This window comes from Salmo salar, chromosome ssa13 (assembly GCF_905237065.1).
Source record: "Salmo salar chromosome ssa13, Ssal_v3.1, whole genome shotgun sequence".
NCBI classification, from domain to species: domain Eukaryota; kingdom Metazoa; phylum Chordata; class Actinopteri; order Salmoniformes; family Salmonidae; genus Salmo; species Salmo salar.
Window position 1 is genome coordinate 73,906,548 of NC_059454.1, and position 22,364 is coordinate 73,928,911.

Below are 22,364 nucleotides of genomic sequence, written 5' to 3' on the forward strand. Positions count from 1 at the left end.
AATTCTGGAAAGCTAACAACACCATCACTTTTTAGGCTTTTGCCTCAAAGGGATTTTATGTCTTCTGGGGCGATTGTGACAAATTCCACATTTTCCTGAGTGTAAAATCAATTAAAACATACTTCTGTTCCCAAATAACCGTGAAACCCCAATTTGAAGCTTGTAATTTTTTGGCAAAATATAAGGAAACATTTCAGACTTTTGAGAAGAAAAAAAAAACTTAACACAATGTATCAAGCGTGATTATAGAAAAATATTTATCAAGGATCTGAACCTTGATAAATAAACACTCATTATATTTGTTTTTTGGAGCAATTAAAAATGGCAACATACTGCTTAAATTACAACATACAGTAGTTTCAATAAATAGTTAGCACCAATACTCCATGATGCATCGTGCTTGTAAACAGATACTATAGTTAGGGACGGTTTGCTACTTTGTAAGTAGGCTTATTTCCCACCATATAATGGTGGATAACCTGGAACAGGGCTTCCCAGCTGACAGAGGCTCATCCCTTGGCCTTTGGGGTGTGACCTGACCCAGTCAGAGAGTGGTGGGCAGTGAGGGGGAGGGACTGGCCCTGGTACAGCCTAGCAGACAGCTGGTGACAGATTGAATTATCCTGGCTGGCAGCCCACTAGAGTCAGGGAGAGGAGAAGACAAAAGCCCTCCTACGCACCCACCCGCTCTGCCTGGCCAGCAGTCTGGGAGTGGAGGAGGAGGACCCCCCCCCCCCCCAAGCTTCTCTCTGTCTATATGGAGCTCCATGGTTACCAAAACTCCCAACACTTAACATTACGGACAGGCAATGGACAGCTAGAGATGGACATAGAATACAGTCTCTGAAGAGGTCTAATTTGAATATACACTGAGTGTACAAAACATAAAGGACACCATCCTAATATGAAGTTGCACAGGGATACTGGCCCATGTTGACTCCAAAGCTTCCCTCAGTTGTGTCAAGTTGGCTGGATGTTCTTTGGATGGCGGACCATTCTTGATACACACGGGAAACTGTGAAAAACCCAGCAGCGTTGCAGTTCTTGACACAAACCGGTGCACCTGGCACTTACTACCATACCCTGTTCAAAGGCACATAAATCTTTTCTCTTGCCCATTCACCCCCTGAAATGCACACACACACAATCCATGTCTCAATTGTCTCAAGGCTTAAAAATCCTTCTTTAACCTGTCTCTCCTTCATCTACACTGATTGAAGTGGGTTTAACAAGTGAAATCAATAAGAGATCATGGCTTTCACCTGGTCAGTCTATGTCATGGAAAGAAAAGGTGTCCTTAATGTTTTGTACACTGTGTACATTGAGGCGATAAGAAATTATGGTGAAGCAAATAGTCTGTTGGCAATTTTGAGGTCAGCATGAACTGATTTTCAAAAGCACCAAAACCTTTCAATGAGAATGTGCAATTTGCACCTCACGACAAAACCTTCCAAAAATATGCCTCATTATGAAAAGACGTGCATGTTTTTTCTTTATTCTACATATGCAGCTATTAGGACACCTCAGACAATGGGCGAGGCATGAGTGGCTGGGTGAGACAGCTGTCACAGCGGACGCAGGGAGTCGCGGCTCTCTTTCTCCTAGTTGTCACTCAGCCTGGAGGGTCCAGAGACGGCTCCTGCTGGCCAATTATCCCCCCAGAACCAACTAAGGCCCCGTAATGGCAGCCTTGCTGGCCCAGTGCCAGGTCAGGAGGGGAACAACGGCTGGTCCAATGAGAGGTAGGGCAGGACAGGGCCACTCCCCAGCCTCAAGAGCAAGACGTCCCACTAAGGAAGGGGCCTTTACCCCCCTGCTGTTCCCTCATGTCCTTCCTCTTGTGCTGAAAGAGAAAAACATAAGGCCTGAATTCAATTTCCCAATGGTGTTTAAATGATAATACGGGGTAGTAATGACTGAGTGTGGGTGGCATTCAATCAATTATGAACGTTTTACTGCTTCATACTAGTTTATGGATAAAGTGTAAAGCCAATACAAACTTTTCTCAGATAGAATGCACTGCAGTGTAACCTGGATTCAAGCACTTTCAACCGAGGAACTGCTGTGTATTAAGCTACTGTTCTTCATACATTGAAGAATAGACTGGGGAGCAGGTGAAAGATCATTGAAGCCCACACCAGTCTCACAGTACCATTAAAATGACACAATGACAAATCAGAGCTCATACAGTGAATATGATTACAGCGAAACACTTAAAACTGCATTGTTTGCATATTTTTTTCCTTGGCCAAAAATATCTGGGGGTCACTGTGTGTGAGACATCCATCATCCAGATTTATGTCAATGAATAAAACGCACAGGAATAGTCTACCACCATGCCCTATGGCGTACACACACCATCTGCAGTGGTGTTAACATTTCAGTTTTGCTTAGTCCCCAGTATGTGACAAATAAAGGTATGGTGAAGTGTTACTAATGTAGTCGCAACCCTAGACAAATTGTATCGATGTGTAAAATATAGATCTCTACAGAAGTCCAGGGAGGACATATGAATAAAAAAATGATTCCCTCGTTATGTTGAGTTCACAACTTATTTATCTCATGATCACCACATAACAATAGTTTTGTCGATATCACAACAATTTTCTCATGATCACGACATACAAGTTGTTCTGTTGAGATCCCGAGAAACTCTAGAAATAGGAGTGGAGGTATTGATGATAGATTGACAGTATGGCTGAGGTGGCAGATCAATGCATACATTTTTATTGTTTGCTACACTAAGGGATGGTACATTTCATGCTAACCATGCTTTCATTTGTGTTTGGAGCTCATTATCAGTTTATAAGTTAGAATGTTAGCAAGTTAATGGTCCCTTACCTTTGAGCTAAGAGACATTTAAGACCTGAACGATACCTGACAGGCAGCCCGGTCTCCCAGGCTGTGTGCCTCCCCCAAGACCACAGCAAGCAACAACACAGCTAACTTGGCTAGTCTTGTGCGCGAACTAGCTCGCTAGTTAGCTAGGTAGTCTTCTTAGCTAGCTAGCCAGTTATCGATGCTGATTGTTAGCTTGCATAACTGATATGTGTATAATTGTAAGGGACACTTCATGTTTTATGGATAATATTTACATTTACAGAGTGGGTGAGCTACATTCCTGACAGGCTAATCAGATTCAATAGCAGCCTCAGAGCTTGATCAGAATCAACAGAGAATGGTAAATCAAGATGCTGCCTTCTAGGCTGTTTCATAGGTAAAGCTCCTTGCAGGCAGATTAGCAATCAGTCCATTATGTATATGATCAAGAGTGGGCGTGCTCTATTCCTGGCATGCTGATCAGATTCAATAGCAGCCTCAGAGGCTGATAAATCAGGATGCTGCCTTGTGGGCTGTCTGCAAGAAGCCTTACATAACAAAAGTTGTTTTCATATGTAGTGATCATGAGATAAATCGTGCTCTCCACATAAGGAGGGAATTATATTTTTTATGAATATGTCCTCTCTGGACTTCCGTAGATTTCAGCTTGTTAGTTTTGATGAATAAATACACACTGGCATATACACATGAAAAATATGGAACTATAGCCTACAAGGCATAGGCTGTTGCATGTTTATTTGATATGATACAAAAACATTGACAAGGGTAATGAATAGACAACACATGTATCTGAACAACATAAAAAAACATTCATAAGTACAAAACATAGAAAAATGCATGACCTTGTGCATCAAATCATAACACAAACTTAAGGTATATTAAGGTATATTTAGCCAGTATACATATACAGTATGAATGATAAACAGTTCCTTTAAATATATTAGAGCCGTGTTAGTCTAGTTCGCTCTGAATGTATTAGTTCTCAAACAAATGGGATTATTCTTAATCTTCACAATTTATACATTGTTATAGGCTTATAAGTCATTTATAAGTTATCTATATAAAAGATATGACAGTACAGGTGCAGCGCTCCTACAGTATGTGCCTGAAAGATGGAACTGGAAGTATTCAAAGTCTATTCAATTACAAACGTAATATGTTGTTCACTGTACAAGCCAGCACAGCAGCTTCGTAGCCAGTGCAATATAGTTAGTGCAACTGTGGAAAACCATCAAGGATATGTCCACATTATATAAATTAGACCTATAGGACCAAACGCCTAAAATGCAAGCTGCAATATGAATTAATTGAACTGGTGGAAGCAAAGTGTGAGCATCAGAAACCCTATGGGCTTATTTGGGTCAGAGCATTGATAGCAATGTACTACACAGAGCAAACAAAACTCTACAGTCAATGCTATTCTATAAAATTCATGTCTATCTGAATGTCCACCCCCACTAAATAGGCACCATACATACAGTACCATTTTTTACATGACAGTGGACAAGAGTTGTGTTTTATCAGCACAGCTATACATTGTGGAGGTCTATCATCACTCATTATCCTGAGTTTAAAGTCTTCCCCTTCAGTGTTTGTAGATCTAAAATGTACAAAAGAAATAAGTAATATGGCAGAAGCTCTTTTAAAGCCCATTGGAAGTCGAGCTGAAGCCATCCCCATTATGCTAACTGAGGTTGTTTTCAGACTGGCTGCATTTCTTTCTATGTATTTATCAGTGTCCCGCTCTTTAACTCTGGGGACATGTCTGAAATGGTACCCCAAAGTGCACTACCAGGTCCTTCAGAGAAAGACGTCCATGGTTTGTGTGATGGCCTGTCGGCAGAGGGGACAGCTGTGCTGCTGGGGGGGCTGCTGTAGCAAGATGGCTGAGCAGTGGCGACACAGGCATAGGTGGCGGCAGGGCAGTAGCAACACGTTCTTGACCCTGTCCTGACAGATTACGCACTTCTTCCTCTCCTCATGCTCCTTCAATAGGCTGAGGAGGCCAGTGTCAACTGGAGGGGCCTGGCTGCCTTGGCCAGAGGCAGGCTGCTGCTGCTTCACTGTAGTCCTTGTTGTAGGCTGGTGGTGGTATTGGTCTGGGTCAAGGTTGATATCATCCCACCTAGTGTCGAGGTGTTGAAGTGTTGAGTATAACTCCACTTGTTCTCTTCCAGTCTGCTCTGGGGGAAGAAGGGTACCTGTATGGTCAGTAGGAATACCTGGGGTCCTTGGATCCAGAACTGGGTGCCCCACTCCACCTTGGTCCACAGAAGGCTGTACTGTTCTGCCCCTTGGCTGTCTTGCTTGGGCCACCTGCCCCATAGCCTGTGGTCCAGCAGCATTGTCCTGAAGAGCTTGAGCTTGCTCCATGGCCAGCAGGTAAAGTCTATAGATGGTCCTCTGTAGACTTAGCATTCCTGGGATTGCGTTGACAAAGTGAAGACATTGCTGGGCCACATGACGAGGCAACTCTGGGTTGAGATATAGCAAGGTCAAAGCAACGATGACCGCTGTTAAGAGCAAGCCATAGATGTTGAGCATGAATACTGTGATAAAGACATGACCGAGGGAGCCCAAAAACTCAAGAGCTAGTTGGCAGGGTGTCCAAAGCAGTACAGATGTGCCCACCAGGCAGCTGTATAGGAAGGTGAGAAGTGTGAGGGCCAGCTCCAAGGCTTTATGCAGGGGGCCTGACACTGCCTCCCAGGCCCCTACCATTGCAGAGAAGCAGTTCTGGGTACCAATGAGGAGAATGTTGACGATGGTGTTGACAAAGTAGAGAACGAGGCTGAACGCGATGCTAAAACCGTCACAAGTCTGTTTAAGCACAGTATGTCCAGACAAGAGTCCACGGTGTAGCAGCTCCTTGGTGCGCCATGCAACATGAGAAGAGAGGTGGCCCACCATTTTGAAACTCTCGAACACCCCTCCTAAGGTCTGAAGCCATCCCTCCAGTAGATTGAAAGCTCCGTGTGCTGTGCTTGTGACCACCTCTGTTACAGTGAGGAAAGAGAACAGTGCACAGTTCCAGTATTCTAGTAAGATGGAGCCACTCGGCACCACTTGCAGGTCGTGCATTGATGAACCCATGTTGGAGAAAAGTCGGCCTAGCCAATTCACAAACCAGATGACCAAGTCCAGTAGAAGGCACAAAGTATCCAGGCATTTCCCAATGGCACAGGAAACAAAGTTCACTACATCCATATTAGTGTTCCCTACAGAAGACAAGAACGTGTTAAAGTTTGCCATTGAACTACATTTACGTTTAAAAACTTGCTTACACACTAGTTAGCTAGCATGCTATCAGTTAGGCTAAGCAGCACAGTTGGCTAACTTTCAAGCTGTGCAACATTATTAAGTGGCTAGCTAAAGCTATTATTCCTGATTACCAATGACATAACACGAACTGAGATTAACAGAAATTTGAAAAAAAGAAAAAGAAAAAACATCTCTAGTATGCTACTTCTAATGCTAATGGAAACCCCACCCACTATCAGCTAGCTAGTTAGCAGGTTATGCTAGCTATAGCAGCTAAAATAGAAAACAGATCTCACCTTACATAGCGTATATAACACGCTAACCAATTGCTACCAATGGGATAATTGGATTGACACAATCAATAAAAATGTTTGCAGGCTCCAATCTAAAGACGCTGTCATTTTAGCCATCCATGTAAACACGACCAACCAGACAGGAAGATTCAATTTTGAGAAGCCTATCTAGACAAAATAATCGAACTCAGATCTTGTGATGGTGACTGCTTCAACTTTGATGCCTGTGAAAGAAATAAGAACGACAGATAATAAAATAATAATAAATACAAATATTATATTCTAACTAATAATTAAATTGTAACAGTAGTTCGTTTATCACCAATCATAGTGACATTATACTCTTAATCATATATATTTTTTTATCATACTGTCATGTCCATATTATCCTGTTTTTGCATGGACAGTGGAAACATATTTATACATATTTAGTGCCGTTACAGTTTCTTTTCACAATTATTTTTCAATAGTTGCCCATGTTCTGGTGTTTCCTGGCTAGACAGTGGCCAACCGCAAAACTGTGAGATATTGCACACTCATGTCACCCCCTGTCATTCTGTGCTATAAGAGACAATACAGGCCAAGTAATTTGATATATTTAATGTATTTACTTACCCACCCACTCACCTGAGGCAACACCATTCAAGTAGCAACACCATTAACACCACTGTACTGTAGGATATCCCAAATATAAAGCCATAATCTCACTCAACAATTCACTAATGACTCTAGAATGAGAAAATGTATCTTGGGCAGATCCTAGTCCATGTGAGAGACTAACATGCTTTTTCTAATAGACGTCTTGTATCTCATTATGAGTCAATAAATCCCTCAGCATCAATGTATGTTATTTGTGATTGATCTCGCCAGGAAGCTTGCCCTGAGGACAGTCATAATGGAAGTGGCAAAAAAAAATCACAAATTTGACTGCTTAACACCCATGTCCACCCCCATCCTGTCTGCTCTGGAACAGCAGCCAACCGTGGCCCTTATCAAATCATCACACAACCTGAATATATGGCTTCTTTTGGAGGGTTGAAAAGCATAATCAGTCATGTTCCTTCCTCCCAGCTGTGCGTGTGTGATGTTGTCTTAGAAGAGAGAGCTGAGAGAGCAAATGACTTCAACCATACATCAAGCCCTCTTGCTCTTTAAGTGACATCATGGTATTCCATGGATGAGCCTCCAGGTTAACAGATAGGTAACCCAATGTCCGCAGTTAGTCTTTTGTTATTTCCCAGACATTTTTCAGACAGCTGCAATCTCTCTAACTCTCTTTCACTCTCTCATTCCTCTCCTGTTTGTTGTTCTTGCCCATCTTATCACAGCTGCTGCTCTCCTTCAAGCCCAATGTGGAAAAATGGCATCAGACACCCTTCTCCTGCCAATTAGGACCCCCACTAAACACTCCTCATATAGGCCTTCGGAGCATTCAACACTTGTCCTCACTAACAGCACAATTGGATGCCTCCACTGTCTCACCCTGAAAGAGTTGTCCATGTTTAATGTTTAAGATGTTCTGAGAACAGGAAGGCTTTCCAAGACTCTGCTGGTGGAAGTGCACTGTCGGTATCCTAGGTTGATGTTTGATATAAACCCTTTCAATGTATCAAATAGGAAAGATAGTTGACATTCATAGATTGGTCAATAGATTAATGCCAATGATTCTAATGTAACAATTGGTTCCATAGACATAATAGAATGGGGGAATAGCACACTCAATATATTGTTGCGATGATAAGTATCTTTTCCCATACAGCCAAGGACACACAGAACAACATTGCCTATAGTCTATTCAGGCTAAATTATATCTTGATAGCCTAAATAGAGCAAGCCTTCAGTTGGTAACTGAGCAAATGAAAGAATAGCATTCATATTTTCTGGCACTCTGACAATTTTGAGGGTTGGGTGTTCTCTGCCTGTGAAAGTCCCCTTTACAAGAACAGCTGAGCTATAATTGCTTTCCTCGGTGGATGCTCATAGGCCATGCTCGGAGGTGAAATCTACTGAATTGGCTGCCCTTGTCCTGGGCTGGGTGTGGGGATAGGGACCTTATCAATGGTCTGTCAACGAAGTCTCGAGGCTAACCTGAAGCATACAGCTTTAACAATCACACCCTTGTTCTCAACTGAAAATGTTACAGAAACAATTTAACACAACACATGTACATAACTTACAGCAAACTGTTCATCTTTAATTAAGTAACAGCTTTATTATGAGGGAGGGATAAATAATTAATACCAACATTTTAAAATGCAAGGGTTGCCCATAGTTTATATAAGAAATTACCATTCAAAGAAGCTTTTGATAGGGAACCTACAGTATGAGGTTGAATTATTTACAGCACAAAAAAAGCATATTCCGACTTTTCACCAAACCATCACGAGCTGAATTTCAATAAGCTACAACTGCTACCCTCACTATAATGTAAAATAGAAAAATGACAAGAGCCAGAACTAGGAAATGGTATAATATGATAACAAAGAAATGATTGTAAAGTGTCTAGCCTTCTAATGATGATTAAGAGGTGCCCTGATCCCATTTTAACACACTATATTTGGCTCCAAGTGGCCACCTGGGTCCCACTTTGGCTCCACCCCTGTCCTCTACCCTACCCAGTATTGTGTCTGGGATTCAGCCTACGGTCCACCCCCTCTCTCCACCTGACCAACCAGACCTTGATGTGTCTGAGCTGAGGAACTCCAAGGTGTTTCATTTGTTAATTATGTTGGGTCACCATGGCAACGGCTGTTATAAAGGGTCAGCGTAGATGTTAGAGTCCTCTTCAGCACAAGCCATGTCATTGTAACTGAGCAATGTGAAGACTGGCACAAGTCACCAGTCACTCCTCCCCCAAACCCCCCAGAAACCCCCTTTCCACTCACCCGCACACACAAGCACAAGAAGAATAATAATAAGAGACAGGATAAGAAGAAACACTGTGCTGCCCTTTTTATTGACCTGTCTAAAGCATTCGACACTGTGTATCACTCATTACTTATTCAGAGGCTTTCATCAATTGGCCTTATCATAGCACATTGCACTTCATTATGGGCGATAGGTTCAGTACACATCATTGCATTTTCTATCAGAAAGTAGACTGGCCCTCCTGGAAGTCTCGTAGATCGATGCATTACGCTCTTTTTGTCTAAAAAGCCTCTCACATAAACTTCCGCCATCATTTACCTCATTGTTAACCTTCAGACGTATAAGTTACCAGATTCAGGGACTGCTAACCCTGGAGTTCCCTTCAATCTTCACCAAGTTAAGTAAATCTGCTTTTAGTTTTTTTGTGCGTCTCATGTGGAATGATCTCCAAAAGTCCATCAAGTTTATGTATTTGGTGCCTTTAGGGCAATTTAGGCGGATGTTAGAGGGCCTTTTTACTGAAGAATGTTTGTTTCAAATGAATGTGTTTTGATTTTGTGTTTGCTTTCATGTATTGTGTAATTGATGTGTATATAGATATGTAGTGTAATTGTTGTTTGTTGATGTGTTGTTTATTGATGTGCTTGAAAGGTCGTCATTGTAAATAAAGGTGAAAGTGCAGATCAGACAATGGCTCAATGATTCAAAAGGCCCCCTCAGCTAGACCAGGCAATGGTCATTACAAATGTGTCATGGACTCTGATTTAAACTCAATTGCAATAAGCCAACCTCTAGATTAGACCTGTTTAGCCCATTGCTCTTGGCACAATGACTGGAACGAACTACAAAAATCTCTGAAACTGGAAACACTTATCTCCCTCACTAGCTTTAAGCACCAGCTGTCAGAGCAGCTCACAGATCACTGCACCTGTACATAGCCCATCTATAAATAGCCCAAACAACTACCTCTTCCCCTACTGTATTTATTTATTTATTTTGCTCCTTTGCACCCCAGTATTTCTACTTTGCACACTCATCTACTGTCAAATCTACCATTCCAGTGTTTTAATTGCTATATTGTATTTACTTCGCCACCATGGCCTATTTATTGCCTTTACCTCCCTTATCTCACCTCATTTGCTCACATTGTATATAGACTTATTTTTCTACTGTATTATTGACTGTGTGTTTGTTTTACTCCACGTGTAACTCTGTGTTGTTATATGTGTCGAACTGCTTTGCTTTATCTTGACCCTGTCGCAGTTGTAAATGAGAACTTGTTCTCAACTTGCCTACCTGGTTAGTGATAGGGTGTGGCTGCACTTGGTCATATTGAAGCACTTTGGTGTACATTTCAATTAAAATAATGTATCTCTTTTACACCACCAAACTTTTTATTTTTACTCTTTGGTCCCCTCTTCACCTTGCTGTTATATTCGGCACCACTGTAAAACAAATATAAAACAACAGCACTCTACAAGACAACAAAACAGCTTGTAAAGATAACACAGCTGTAGGCCTCTGGATCAAATTCGCCACAGCACCAGGTACGGCAAAGAACCTAACCCAAAATGACACATATTGTTCAATGACATTCAGTGTGGGGCAGCTGATGTAGACTAGTGATACAGAGCTAACATGATTATCCTGAGCGTTCTCCTCCTTGTTGCCGGGAGCGGGAGCTAGCACTGGCAGGTCTGGTTACACAGATTGGGAACAGAGTGTATCTCCACAGGGGTGTCAGACTCGCCAGAGCCAAAAGCGAAGATGACATGCAAGAGCTGAGGACAATGTCAAGGTCCTTTTTCCTCATCCCCCCCAAGTTCAGATACTGTAAGGTTATTTCTGAAGGTTGTGCTGAAGGTTTTGGGCTCCAAAGATCTTAATTATAGGTCATATTGTACAAAAAGTCTGAATCTGAATGGTAACCAACATTATGCCCTCTTGAGGATACTAAGCTCTTTCTGGTTATAGTGGCTAGTATTCCTGTAGCTTATTCAACCAAAATCTGAATTCATCCAGGTCAAGACAAGTTGAAAATCATGTTAAATGTCTGAGTGAGTTAAGCAGCTAAATATTCATGCCACAGTAGGACATTTCAAGGATTGTGATTGGGGATTAATTAAAGTTAATATACAATCAGTAGTTATTTAATGCCCATAATCATTAGTTAGGTTATGTTTTATTCACATGACTAGTCATCAGAAGTACTCCGTTAATAGGCACCATTATTCCAGAACATGAGGCATAGGATACAGTCAAAGATCAAAGTGAATCCACATTGTCAGAAGGTGGTTTTCAGCTAGTGGAGCATTCTCTCTATACGGAAGATCTGACAATACTGCTTATCGTTAATGGAGGTGAGTTCAGACACAGGTGCAGGATTGTTTTTTAAATTTTTAAATTTTTTATTTCACCTTTATTTAATTAATGAATTCACCATCAAATCAATCAACCCAGTGAAAAGTGAAAATATAAACAAAATATATACTTTTTTTTAAGAACAGGCACATTAGGGTTCTCACTCACACAGTCATAGATATCATCTCATCAGCATTCTCTAGCGACAGAACGGCTCCCGCTGTGGTATAAGATGACTATTCAGGTGGGACCTGCATGGCCATGGAGGTGGTCTTTGTCAGAAGAATACACATTCCCGATACTGCATCATTACCGTGAGTAAGTCCATACAGTGGGGGATGTTATTCAAGACAAACACCAACCACCAGAATCAAACATTGTAGGGGAGAAGATTCCTGTATGGATTGCAAGTTTTGGCAGGAGAGTAGCACCTTTAGCATGACTTTGATCCCAGCAGCTCTTCCCTCTTAATTCTCCATTCACTATTTCTCATGGTTGTTTTGAGTACGTGAAACAGATAGCTTTGTTAGGGATTTCCATGGTGACTGCAAACTGTACACACTTACAAATTATCTTCAAGTGTTTTTTCGTAAGGGCGATGGTTCTTTGTGGAACCTTAATGACTCAATCAACTGTTGAAGCCCTTCAATGGTTCTTTGCAGTTTAGAAAAGGGTTATTTCTTCTTTTAGTGATAATTGAAATTTAGGGGTGGTGGCTCATTCAAATATTTTGGTAAGTGATTTCCTCACATCTTTTTTGTGTGCAAGCAAACCATGAATGAGAGCATCATTCCAATTTATCTAATATGTTGTGTTGCAATGTTATATATTAAATATGACTAAGGGCCAGTAGCAATGTCTTATGAAAGACTCATGTATGGCATAAATTAGTACTTTTCAATTCTCTCCACAAGGAACCCCAGCTGTTCTACATGTTGCACACCTGATTTAACTCATCAACCAACCCAATAACGCCCAAATAATTTTTATATGGCTAACGAGAATATAAAAAAAACCTGTATGGTTCTTTGTCACGCACTGACCTAGGAGAGCTGTGTTTTCTCTGTTTAGTTAGGTCAGGGTGTGATAGGTGGGTGGGCATTCTATGTTTTTGTTTTCTATGTTTTGGCCAGGTATGGTTTCCAATCAGAGGCAGCTGTCTATCGTTGGCTCTGATTGGAAGCCATACTTAGGCAGCCTGTTTTTCCTGTGTTGGTGTGGGTAGTTGTTTTCCGTTTTATTTGTATACCTGACGGAACTGTTGGCTGTCGTTTTGTTGTTTTTGTTTAAGTGTTTTCATTAAAGTAAAGTATGAGCACTCTACACGCTGCGCCTTGGTCCCCTTTATACGACCCACGTTACATTCTTAAAAATGATCTACAAAGAACTTTTGAGATTGAGGGTTATTTATAGAACCCTTCTCCATAAAGGTTCTATAAAGAACCATAAAAATAGGTTCTATACAGCTCCAAAAGGGGTTATAACCATAGAGGAACCATTTTTTGATGCTATATAGAACCTTTATTATTAATGGTTCTTTATAGAACCTTAGGAAAGGGTTCTTTATAGCACCATAAAGGTTCCAAACTCTTTGGGGCTGGCTGGGGACCCCTTTTGTGATAGCAAATTCACCAGGGACCCCCTCAGAATCAGAACACAACTCGAGTTTTACTATGACTTTGGCAGTGCATTGCCGGACGAACCAAGTCTCGGGCCCTGCCCTGGGAAGAAAAATGTTAAAGGTTTGGGCGACTGAATTCAAACGTGAGTTGGTTTCAGAGTGTGGTTTGATGTGGGTGACTCTTGTGTGTGTTTGCAGATGGGTTGAGTTATACAAATGATTTAGCCAATTAACTACAGCCGGCTAATGTGCGACCATGGCAAAATTGGTTTGACTTTGGATAGCCCAACTCTGGGGTTAGTTAGGCAACTTTTAGCTCTTTCATTAAATGCTTTCAGTATTTGTAAATGAATTTCTACAATTTACATTTGGTTTGAGTTTTTTAAATCATTGAAATTTGGAGATATTGGAATTTTTACATCTTGTCCCATGTACATTGTGTAATTTACTGATGGTCCCTAGCTAGCCCAATAGGGGTATCCATCATGAACCCAAATTTACCACGGGCATTATGATTGGGTCGCATGCAGCTACACTCCGAATTGATGATTACTTGTGTGCTGCCAGCTGTGGGCAGGTTTGAAACAACCCAAACTTAATTTATGTTGCGATGCAAAATAGCTTCCAATACTCTACTCAGCAAATTGGATGCAGTCTATCACAGTGCCATCCGTTTTGTTACCAAAGCGCCTTATACCACCCACCACTGCGACCTGTATGCTCTAGTCGGCTGGCCATCGCTATATATTCGTCGCCAGACCCACTGGCTCCAGGTCATCTATAAGTCTATGCTAGGTAAAGCTCCGCCTTATCTCAGCTCACTGGTCACAATAACAATACCCACCCGTAGCACGCGCTCCAGCAGGTATATCTCACTGGTCATCCCCAAAGCCAACACCTACTTTGGCCGCCTTTCCTTCCAGTTCTCTGCTGCCAGTGACTGGAACGAATTGCAAAAATTGCTGAAGCTGGAGACTTACATTTCCCTCACTAACTTTAAACATCAGCTATCTGAGCAGCTAACCGATCGCTGCAGCTGTACATAGTCCATCTGTAAACAGCCCACCCAATCTACCTACCTCATCCCCATATTGTTTTTATTTACTTTGCTGCTCTTTTGCACACCAGTATTTCTACTTGCACATCATAATCTGCTCATCATCATCTGCTCATCTATCACTCCAGTGTTAATCTGCTAAATTGTAATTACTTGCTACTTTGGCCTATTTATTGCCATATCTCCTCATGCCATTTGCACACACTGTATATAGACTTTCTTTTTTTTCTATTGTGTTATTGACTGTATGCTTGTTTATTCCATGTGTAACTCTGTGTTGTTGTTTCTGTTGCACTGCTTTGCTTTATCTTGGCCAGGTCGCAGTTGTAAATGAGAACTTGTTCTCAACTAGCTTACCTGGTTAAATAAAGGTGAAATGAAAAAATAAAAATAAAAAGTCACGACCAAAAGTCTCACAAAACTCAGTTTTGGGTGATACTGACTTTATTTACACTTTATAGTAAATTTTGATAGTAGAATAAATGTTTCTGATTCATATCGATGTCACATAGGCTGTTTTCTAAATTATTAGTTGCTCTTTTAAGGCCCTCTTGGCATAGGGGGCAGCAGGTAGCCTATTGGTTAGAGCATTGGGACAGTAACTGAAAGCTTGCTAGATCATATCCCCGAGCTGACAAAGTAAAAACTGTCATTCTGCCCCTGAACAAGGCAGTTAACCAGCTATTCCTAGGCTGTCATTGTAAATAAGAATTTGTTCTTAAATAACTTGCCTAGTTAAATAAAAATTAGGAGAAGACATTTAGCAGTTTTCAAGTCAGAGGAGGCTGGTGGGAGAAGCTATATGAGGACAGGCTCATTGTAAAGGCTGTAATGGAATAAAGGAAATTATGTCGAACACATCAAACATGGAAACCACATGTTTGTGATTTCATTAATTCCATTTCAGCCATTACAATTTGCCTGTCCTCCTATAGCTCCTCCCACCAGCCCAAGCTAACTTCCTGCAATTCTAAACATTTTGCCAAGAGGCAGATAGAAAAATTGCTTAAATTACAGTGCATTTATGTTGTTGTTTTTTTATATATAATTTTTGGGGAATACGAGAAGTATTGAGTTGAAAAATTGATTGAGTATGTTTGACATTTAGCAGAAGCTCTTATCCAGAGCAACTAGGGTTAAGTGCCTAGCTCAAGGGCACATTGACAGATTTTTCACCTAGTCAGCTCAGGGATTCAAACCAGCAACCTTAAGGTTACTGGCAAAACGCGCTTAACCGCTAGGCTACCTGACACAGTAATGTGGATACCAATATCCCTGTGAGCCTCCCAGGCCCATGTTGCCCAGGGTTAAGAACATAAATTGTAGATTAATAATAATGCATTGTATTGTATTACTCCCTCTAAACTTATTCCACAGAACCCTTGTCCAAAATGAATTAGTTTAATCTGTTGTTGTTGACAATGTTCTTTTTTTTATAATGTAGAAATAGCACCTCCTGGGACCCCAATTTGAGAACCCTTGCTTTATAGAATATTTTAAAAAGTATCTATATAGTATCAAAAAGGGATCCGCTATGGTTACAAGCCAAATAACCCTTATTCGGCACAATATAGAAGATTTTCTTCGTGTGTGTAATCAAAGCGAGTGACATGGGAAAAAAACATGGTATTCTGTGATCTTGATGATAGGGAATTGTGCAGGCAGCCACGGAAACCGGTCACACCTCAGAGCTCATCCTGATCCTCTGTTGGCTCATCTCTCTCCCTCTCATGTACTCCACATCATCAGCACCTGACCTCACCCCAATAAGCCCAATGGAAATGGATTCATCATATGACACTAGAGTGAGGAATAGGGATATCATGTGTTTTGTAAATGTGATGATTAGTCATAATGGTGATAATTATTTGCAGGAAATGCATTACATTCATCTAGCAAGATAGTGCATTTTTAATAATGACTTTGTCACCCCTGATCTGTTTTACCTGTCTTTGTGATTGTCTCCACTCCCCTCCAGGTGTCGCCCATATTCCCAATTATCCCCGGTGTACTTATACCTGCATTCTCTGTTTGTCTGTTGCCAGTTCATCTTGTTTGTCAAGCTTACCCGTATTTGTCCTGTCAGATCCTGTTTTTTTCCCCAGCCTCTCTTTTTCTCACCCTCCTGGTTTTGACCCTCGCCTCGCCTGTCCTGTCTCTGTACCCGCCTGCCTGACCACTCCGCCTGACCCTGCCTGCCAACCGGTACCCTTGCCCCATCTCTGGATTATTGACCACTTCCTGCCTTGACCTGTCTCTTGCCTGCCCCTTAGACTATTAAACCATTGTTTATTCAACGTGTCCGCATCTGGGTCTTACCTTGATTCCTGATAGACTTTTTGATCTTATTCACCATTAACCATTTCCTTCTTCAAAAATATGTCCAAGAGACAGGAAAGCACAAATACTGTAGTGAGATAGAAACTTCAGTTTATCTTTCATGTATTGTTGGCTGAGTTTCAATTTGGAGCTATTAGAATTTTGACATATTGTCCCATGTACATTGTGTAATTTACTGATGGTCCCTAACTAACCCATAGAGATGTCCAAAGTGAACCCAAATTTACCATGGGCATTACGATTGGGTCACATGCAGCTGTACTCCGAATTGATGATTACTTGTGTGCTGCCAGCTGTGGGCAGGATTGAAACCTTCATTTATGTTGTGATACAGTCACGACCAAAAGTCTCACAAAACTCAGTTTTGTACGAGAATGACTTTATGACCAAAATTCTCCTATTTACACTTTGTAGTCAATTTTGAGGAACATCTGTTTTGTGAATGTGATGATTAGTCATAATGGTGATCATTCTGGTATTTGCAGAAAATGCATTACATTAATCTAACAAGATAGTGAATTTTCAATAATGACTTTTAATCTTATTCACCATTAACCATTTCTTTCTACAAAAATATGTCCAAGAGACAGGAAAGCACAAATATTGTATTGAGATAGAAACTTCAGTTTCAACCTCTTGTCAATTTGTTAGTTTTTGAATAATTAATTTATTGATTTGAGGTATCGTTCCAGTTGTACTTTTGAACCTCATTTTACTGGACTGACAACCTTCTTCGTCAAAGTGATCTTGACTTATTTATGAGACACTTGTACTTGAGTCTACAAAAACCACACTTGTCTTTCCAGCCCACAATCATTCTGGAAAATTCAACTTGGACACTTAACGAGAGTGTGCAGATCATCTGAACTGGCACCTGTCACCTGGTAAAATAATCAGTGTGTGTGTTAATGGTGTTTGACCATTAAATCCTTACCGTCACTCCCTCCTATCTCCCCCCTCCCTCTCTGTTTGCTCTCTAAAGACACAACAGTGTGAGAGACAGATGGGAAACTCTGATACAACATGGGGAGAGAGAGAGAGAGAGAGAGAGAGATGGAGGGCAAAAGAGAGAGGGATAGCTGAACAGAGGGGGCAAGGGATACAATTGATTTGAGATGGAGAAAATTACATTTCAACATGGAATCGTCTTTTTCTGCCTCTATCACAGGGAAAATAAGGGATTTCAGAGGGGGCCTGGGCTCTATGTCCACTTCAAAGGCCCTTTCTCATTTGCTTCAGATTTGCCTTCTCTGCTCTGTAGACTGTACCTTGGCCTCAAGGGACTGTGCTACACTCTGCCTTTTTGCCCTCTTTCGAAATCCACTGGCCAAGATTTGGTGCACTTGGCAGGGGTGGTTGCAGGGTGAATTGCTGCTGTGTACAGTGATGAGTGCTTTTGCATCTGCAGGTGAACAAACACACTCACACAGTGTGATGCATGAGGAGTGTGTGATGGATGCAGAAGGTGACCTTAACTACACTGAGAGTACCTTTGTCAGTGTAGACGGTACCTCTAGAGCCCATTTTGTAAATGGAACATCTTGAGTAAAAACTAAACATTCTCTAATTGTCTACCATTAATTATGATGTGGTCGATTCTGAGAAGTATAAATAAAGTATACATATGATTTAGAAGTCTAAATATACTATCATAGAGGAGATTGAATGCTTTAATAAATCAAAAAGAAAATGTCTTACTGAACAAGATATCCTGCACAGCATAAAATAAAGTAAAAACAGAACATACTGTGTCCTGTTACATCTTTTGTTCAACATGGCTTTATTACCGCCACTGAAGACTGTTCTTAATTTCTGCCCAATGGGTTGATTTCCCTCCATTTGTAACCCTATATTCCCCTGCAATGTGTCTCAGGCCAGGCTAGTAGTGATCTATAGAGGGGGACCCAACCCCGCAGGACAGCTGGAGTGGGAGCCGTACTCTGGAGCCCCTCTCTGCTGCAGCTGTTAGCTGAGGTGACAGTCCAGTGACGAAAAAAACAGAGGTTGTTAACGACCTGCAAGCTGATCTGCCCCAGAGAAGCCCCTTTACTATGGTGGAGAGTTGGGGTCACTACTATGTTTACAAGGACCCATTGGTTGACAATGTATTTCTTCCAATATTTTTCAAATGTACAGTAGCTCTACCTATAGAGAGAACAAAGGATTATTTTAATGGAATAGAATGTGAATTGATTGTTCCAATCCTTTTATGTCCTTGCATTACATGATTGGATTATTATTCATGAGGTATATCATCATAGAAATGGTTTAGGGTTAATGTGCACAATAAATCACATTTTCTCATTTATCAAAGCACCTAGTTCCTTATACACCCCAATGTAAGAATAGCCAAATGAGAGAATACCATTTTGGCCAAGAGGTGTTATTCCAGACAATGATGGTAGGCTTAGCGTCCCTACTGTTATAGATACATTTTCTCGCAAGAAAAACAATCGTGTTACCGTTACCCACTAAATGCAAGAGGAAGGAGGGGATGGAATTTGGAAATCAAAGTACAAAGTACTACAGACAGTACAATAGACGACAAACCTTTTTCTGCAACACGACTCCCTCCCTCCCTTTCCTTCACAACCGTCCAGACTTGACTCGCTCTTTCTTTGTGCGCGCGGACCAAGTTGACTAACTACGTTTCATTTTGAAAGGACTGGATAAGACGGGAGAAACAGCATGGCTTTCCCAAAGAACTCGTTCATATTGGTGTTTCTTCTTATTTGTTCCCTCAGCTGGAATGGTAAGTAAGACAAATAACGTATGTTTTCTTTGTTTTAGATTTTGGGAAACTTTTCTCGCGGATTTAACGAATGTTTCCAAGGGGTACAGTTTGAATGGGATGCACTTCGACTGAGTGAGGGATGCTGTAGCAGCCTAACCTTGGCTTTCGATATTTGGCTGTTTTTAATGTAAATCGAATTTATTTCGTTGCAGTCACATTAAAACCTAGTAGCATATATTTGACTCTTCTGCGAAGCTGTGGACAGTTATTTAGTAATAATAGGCTACACACTTTGAGTTAAAATTGTTTTGCTTATTTTAGGAGCAAGTGCAACTATACAAAATGCAAATGTTGAAATGTGAACTGTTGGACCCCCATGTTTTTGGGAAATGAAAAAGCATCCCTTTTCCCAAACTATAAAAAACTTGACGTAGACTACGTGTAGCCAGAGTTAACTGAACACTTAATTTCCGTGTCATTTTGTTTTAGTGAAATTAATTGGCCTATTCATTAGTTATACGGCTTTAATTACCGTTGCTAAATTGGCACTATGGCCAGTGTGACTATGAAATCACGTTGTCAATCATCATGTACGTGTTACATTTGGAATTCTGGGTATTAAACCTTGTTGTGTTTTTGCATTATGAACATATTTTGCTCACCAATATTATCATATGATATGTGCTGGTTTTAAATGTCAGACAGCCCTCTCCAACGATCAAGAGGTTTAAATGGTTTAATTAGGAGTTGTTTTTCCAGAGCTATCAATGGCATATCTGTGTTTTTCATCTCTCGGGCAACCACGCGCCTTAAAAAATATATATATATATATAAACTGTGTTGTGTGTACTGTGCCTGCTTTGATAAAAATCAAAAGGAATTCCAGGACAGTGAGTTTGTATTTGTGCAAGTGTATGTGTATGTATGTGTGCATGCAAGCTCTTAAGCGAAGATGGGTTGGGTTTGAGTGTTGCTTTTACTAAGTGCAGCTCACCTTAACAGTGTGTGTTAGAGATTCTTTTCATGGTCTGACCCTGCTGGTCACAAGATCCCCACAACCTTTCCTCCCCATCCACTAAATCCTCATGGTGTGCAGCTGCAAAATGCATATCCTGGTGGGCTGCTGCTAAATGCATATAGGGGAAACACTTCCGCTGACACTCACATGTTCATTAATCTACCTGAGTATGGTGTGGCCCTCCCTCTCCTCCACCCTCTCCTCCCCCCTCTCGTGCTTCTTCATCTGCATTGCTTGCTGTTTGGGGTTTTAGGCTGGGTTTCTGTATAGCACTTTGTGACATCGGCTGATGTAAAAAGGGCTTTATAAATACATTTGATTGATTCTCCCCCTCTCCCTCCACCACTTCACAACAGGACAACACTCACTCTGCTCTGGCCTTATGCCTAATTTAGCCTCCGAACCCATTTTTTTCCTCTTTTAACTTTGTCTTAATTGGGTCACCTCCACTTAATCCTCCTCGCCCCCCTGGGAGATGAGGTAAAGCTGTTTGTTTTTGGATTATTGACTAAAGATAGAAACCCTTGGCCCCTCTGGAGAACCTAAACAGAGACCGTTGTGAGTAGGATTCCCATCCTCATGTAGGCATTTTTAATCTAACTACACTGTCCAATTTACAGTAGCTATTACAGTGAAAGAATACCATGCTATTGTTTGAGGAGAGTGCACAGTTATGAACTTGAAAATGTATCAATAAACCAATTAGGCACATTTGGGCAGACTTGATACAACACTTTGAACATAAATACAATGGCTCATTGGATCAGTCTAAAACTTTGCACATACTCTGGTGCCATCTAGTGGCCAGAATCGAAATTGCGCCTAAGCTGTAATAATACATTTTGACCTTTCTCTTGCATTTCAAAGATGATGGAACAAAAGAAAACAAAAAACAATTTTTTCTTTGTATTATCTTTTACCAGATCTAATGTGTCATATTCTCCTACATTAATTTCACATTCCCACAAACTTCAAAGTGTTTCCTTTCAAATGGTATCAAGAATATGCATATCCTTACTTCAGGTTCTGAGCGACAGGCAGTTAGATTTGGGTGTGACATTTTAGGCGAAAATGTAAAAAAAGGGTTCGCTCCTTAATCAAGGTACTTGTATTAAAAATTCTTAATAGAAGATAACTGTATTTCAATACAAGGAATTCAACAAAATTGGCCTACTGTGTGAATATTGAAAAATACAGGTAAAACAGAACATGCATGCCTTTTACTAATCTGTGCCTGCCTTTTACTTTAAGTCAAAACATGAGGTAATTTCAGGACTAACAGTAACTGACACAGAATCTATAATCAGGCTCCTAAGGTTGGAGATTCTTTAATGAAGTTTTAGAGAACCTAATCATCAAAACAAAAAACAAGAAAGTAGTGCTCACTTAGCAGAGAAAACAGGCCTGGCTTTCTTTGAATGACACATAACCTGCCGTTATTTGTATGGTTGCATTTTGGGTTGCATTTCTCTCCATATTTCTTGATGCATTGTCCCAGTTCCGAATAGATTCTAATAATAATTCAGATGAAGGAAATAATGAACTTCAAATTAAGCCATCATTGGAATATGGAAGTACATTACTGGCCCCCATCATAGTAGCTTCAGTAGGCCTATGCCCACTCATTAAGCAGCCTGCTTCCTGCTTGATGGAGCAGCCTCTGACCTCTGCTGATGGAAGCACAATGGGATGCTGTTTCTCCTCAGAGACCATTCTTTGCACACTGCTAGGTTCGTCAACAATGGAGCCCTGCTTCTCCTTACAGCTTTAAACCTCCGAATTATTACAGTCCTTTAAGTATGTATTCAGGACTGAACTCAGGTGACCCAAAAAATGAAATTAAAGAAGGCATCTTAAAGGACGCTTTTAAAACAACAGAAGGAAATTCAATGGACCTTTTTAAAGGATCTTTGGTGGAGGAAGATGTTCTCTTCACATCTTCAATGATCTCACTCTTCTACAAAGAGGGG

General features: G+C 40.9%; 2 protein-coding genes across 3 annotated transcripts in view; one reads left to right on the forward strand and one right to left on the reverse strand.

Annotated features, from left to right (window-relative positions):
- Positions 1-3,535: 3,535 nt before the first annotated feature.
- Positions 3,536-6,588, reverse strand: LOC106567673 (E3 ubiquitin-protein ligase RNF26). Its single transcript, XM_014137232.2, has 2 exons — positions 6,399-6,588; positions 3,536-6,059 (listed from the first exon to the last, which is right to left on the reverse strand). Exon 2 carries the CDS (start codon positions 6,046-6,048, stop codon positions 4,642-4,644), a length of 1,407 nt encoding a protein of 468 aa, XP_013992707.1. The 5' UTR covers positions 6,049-6,059; positions 6,399-6,588; the 3' UTR covers positions 3,536-4,641.
- A 12,407-nt stretch (positions 6,589-18,995) lies between these two features.
- Positions 18,996-22,364, forward strand: part of LOC106567672 (cell surface glycoprotein MUC18-like) — a 74,931-nt gene continuing 71,562 nt past the window's right edge. Inside the window, exon 1 of one of the 2 annotated variants that reach the window (XM_014137229.2) lies at positions 18,996-19,394. In XM_014137229.2, the coding sequence (XP_013992704.1) occupies positions 19,331-19,394 (64 nt within the window). In that variant the 5' untranslated portion in view covers positions 18,996-19,330. The remainder of the gene's footprint in view (positions 19,395-22,364) is intronic. The other variant, XM_014137230.2, reaches the window with a different exon arrangement.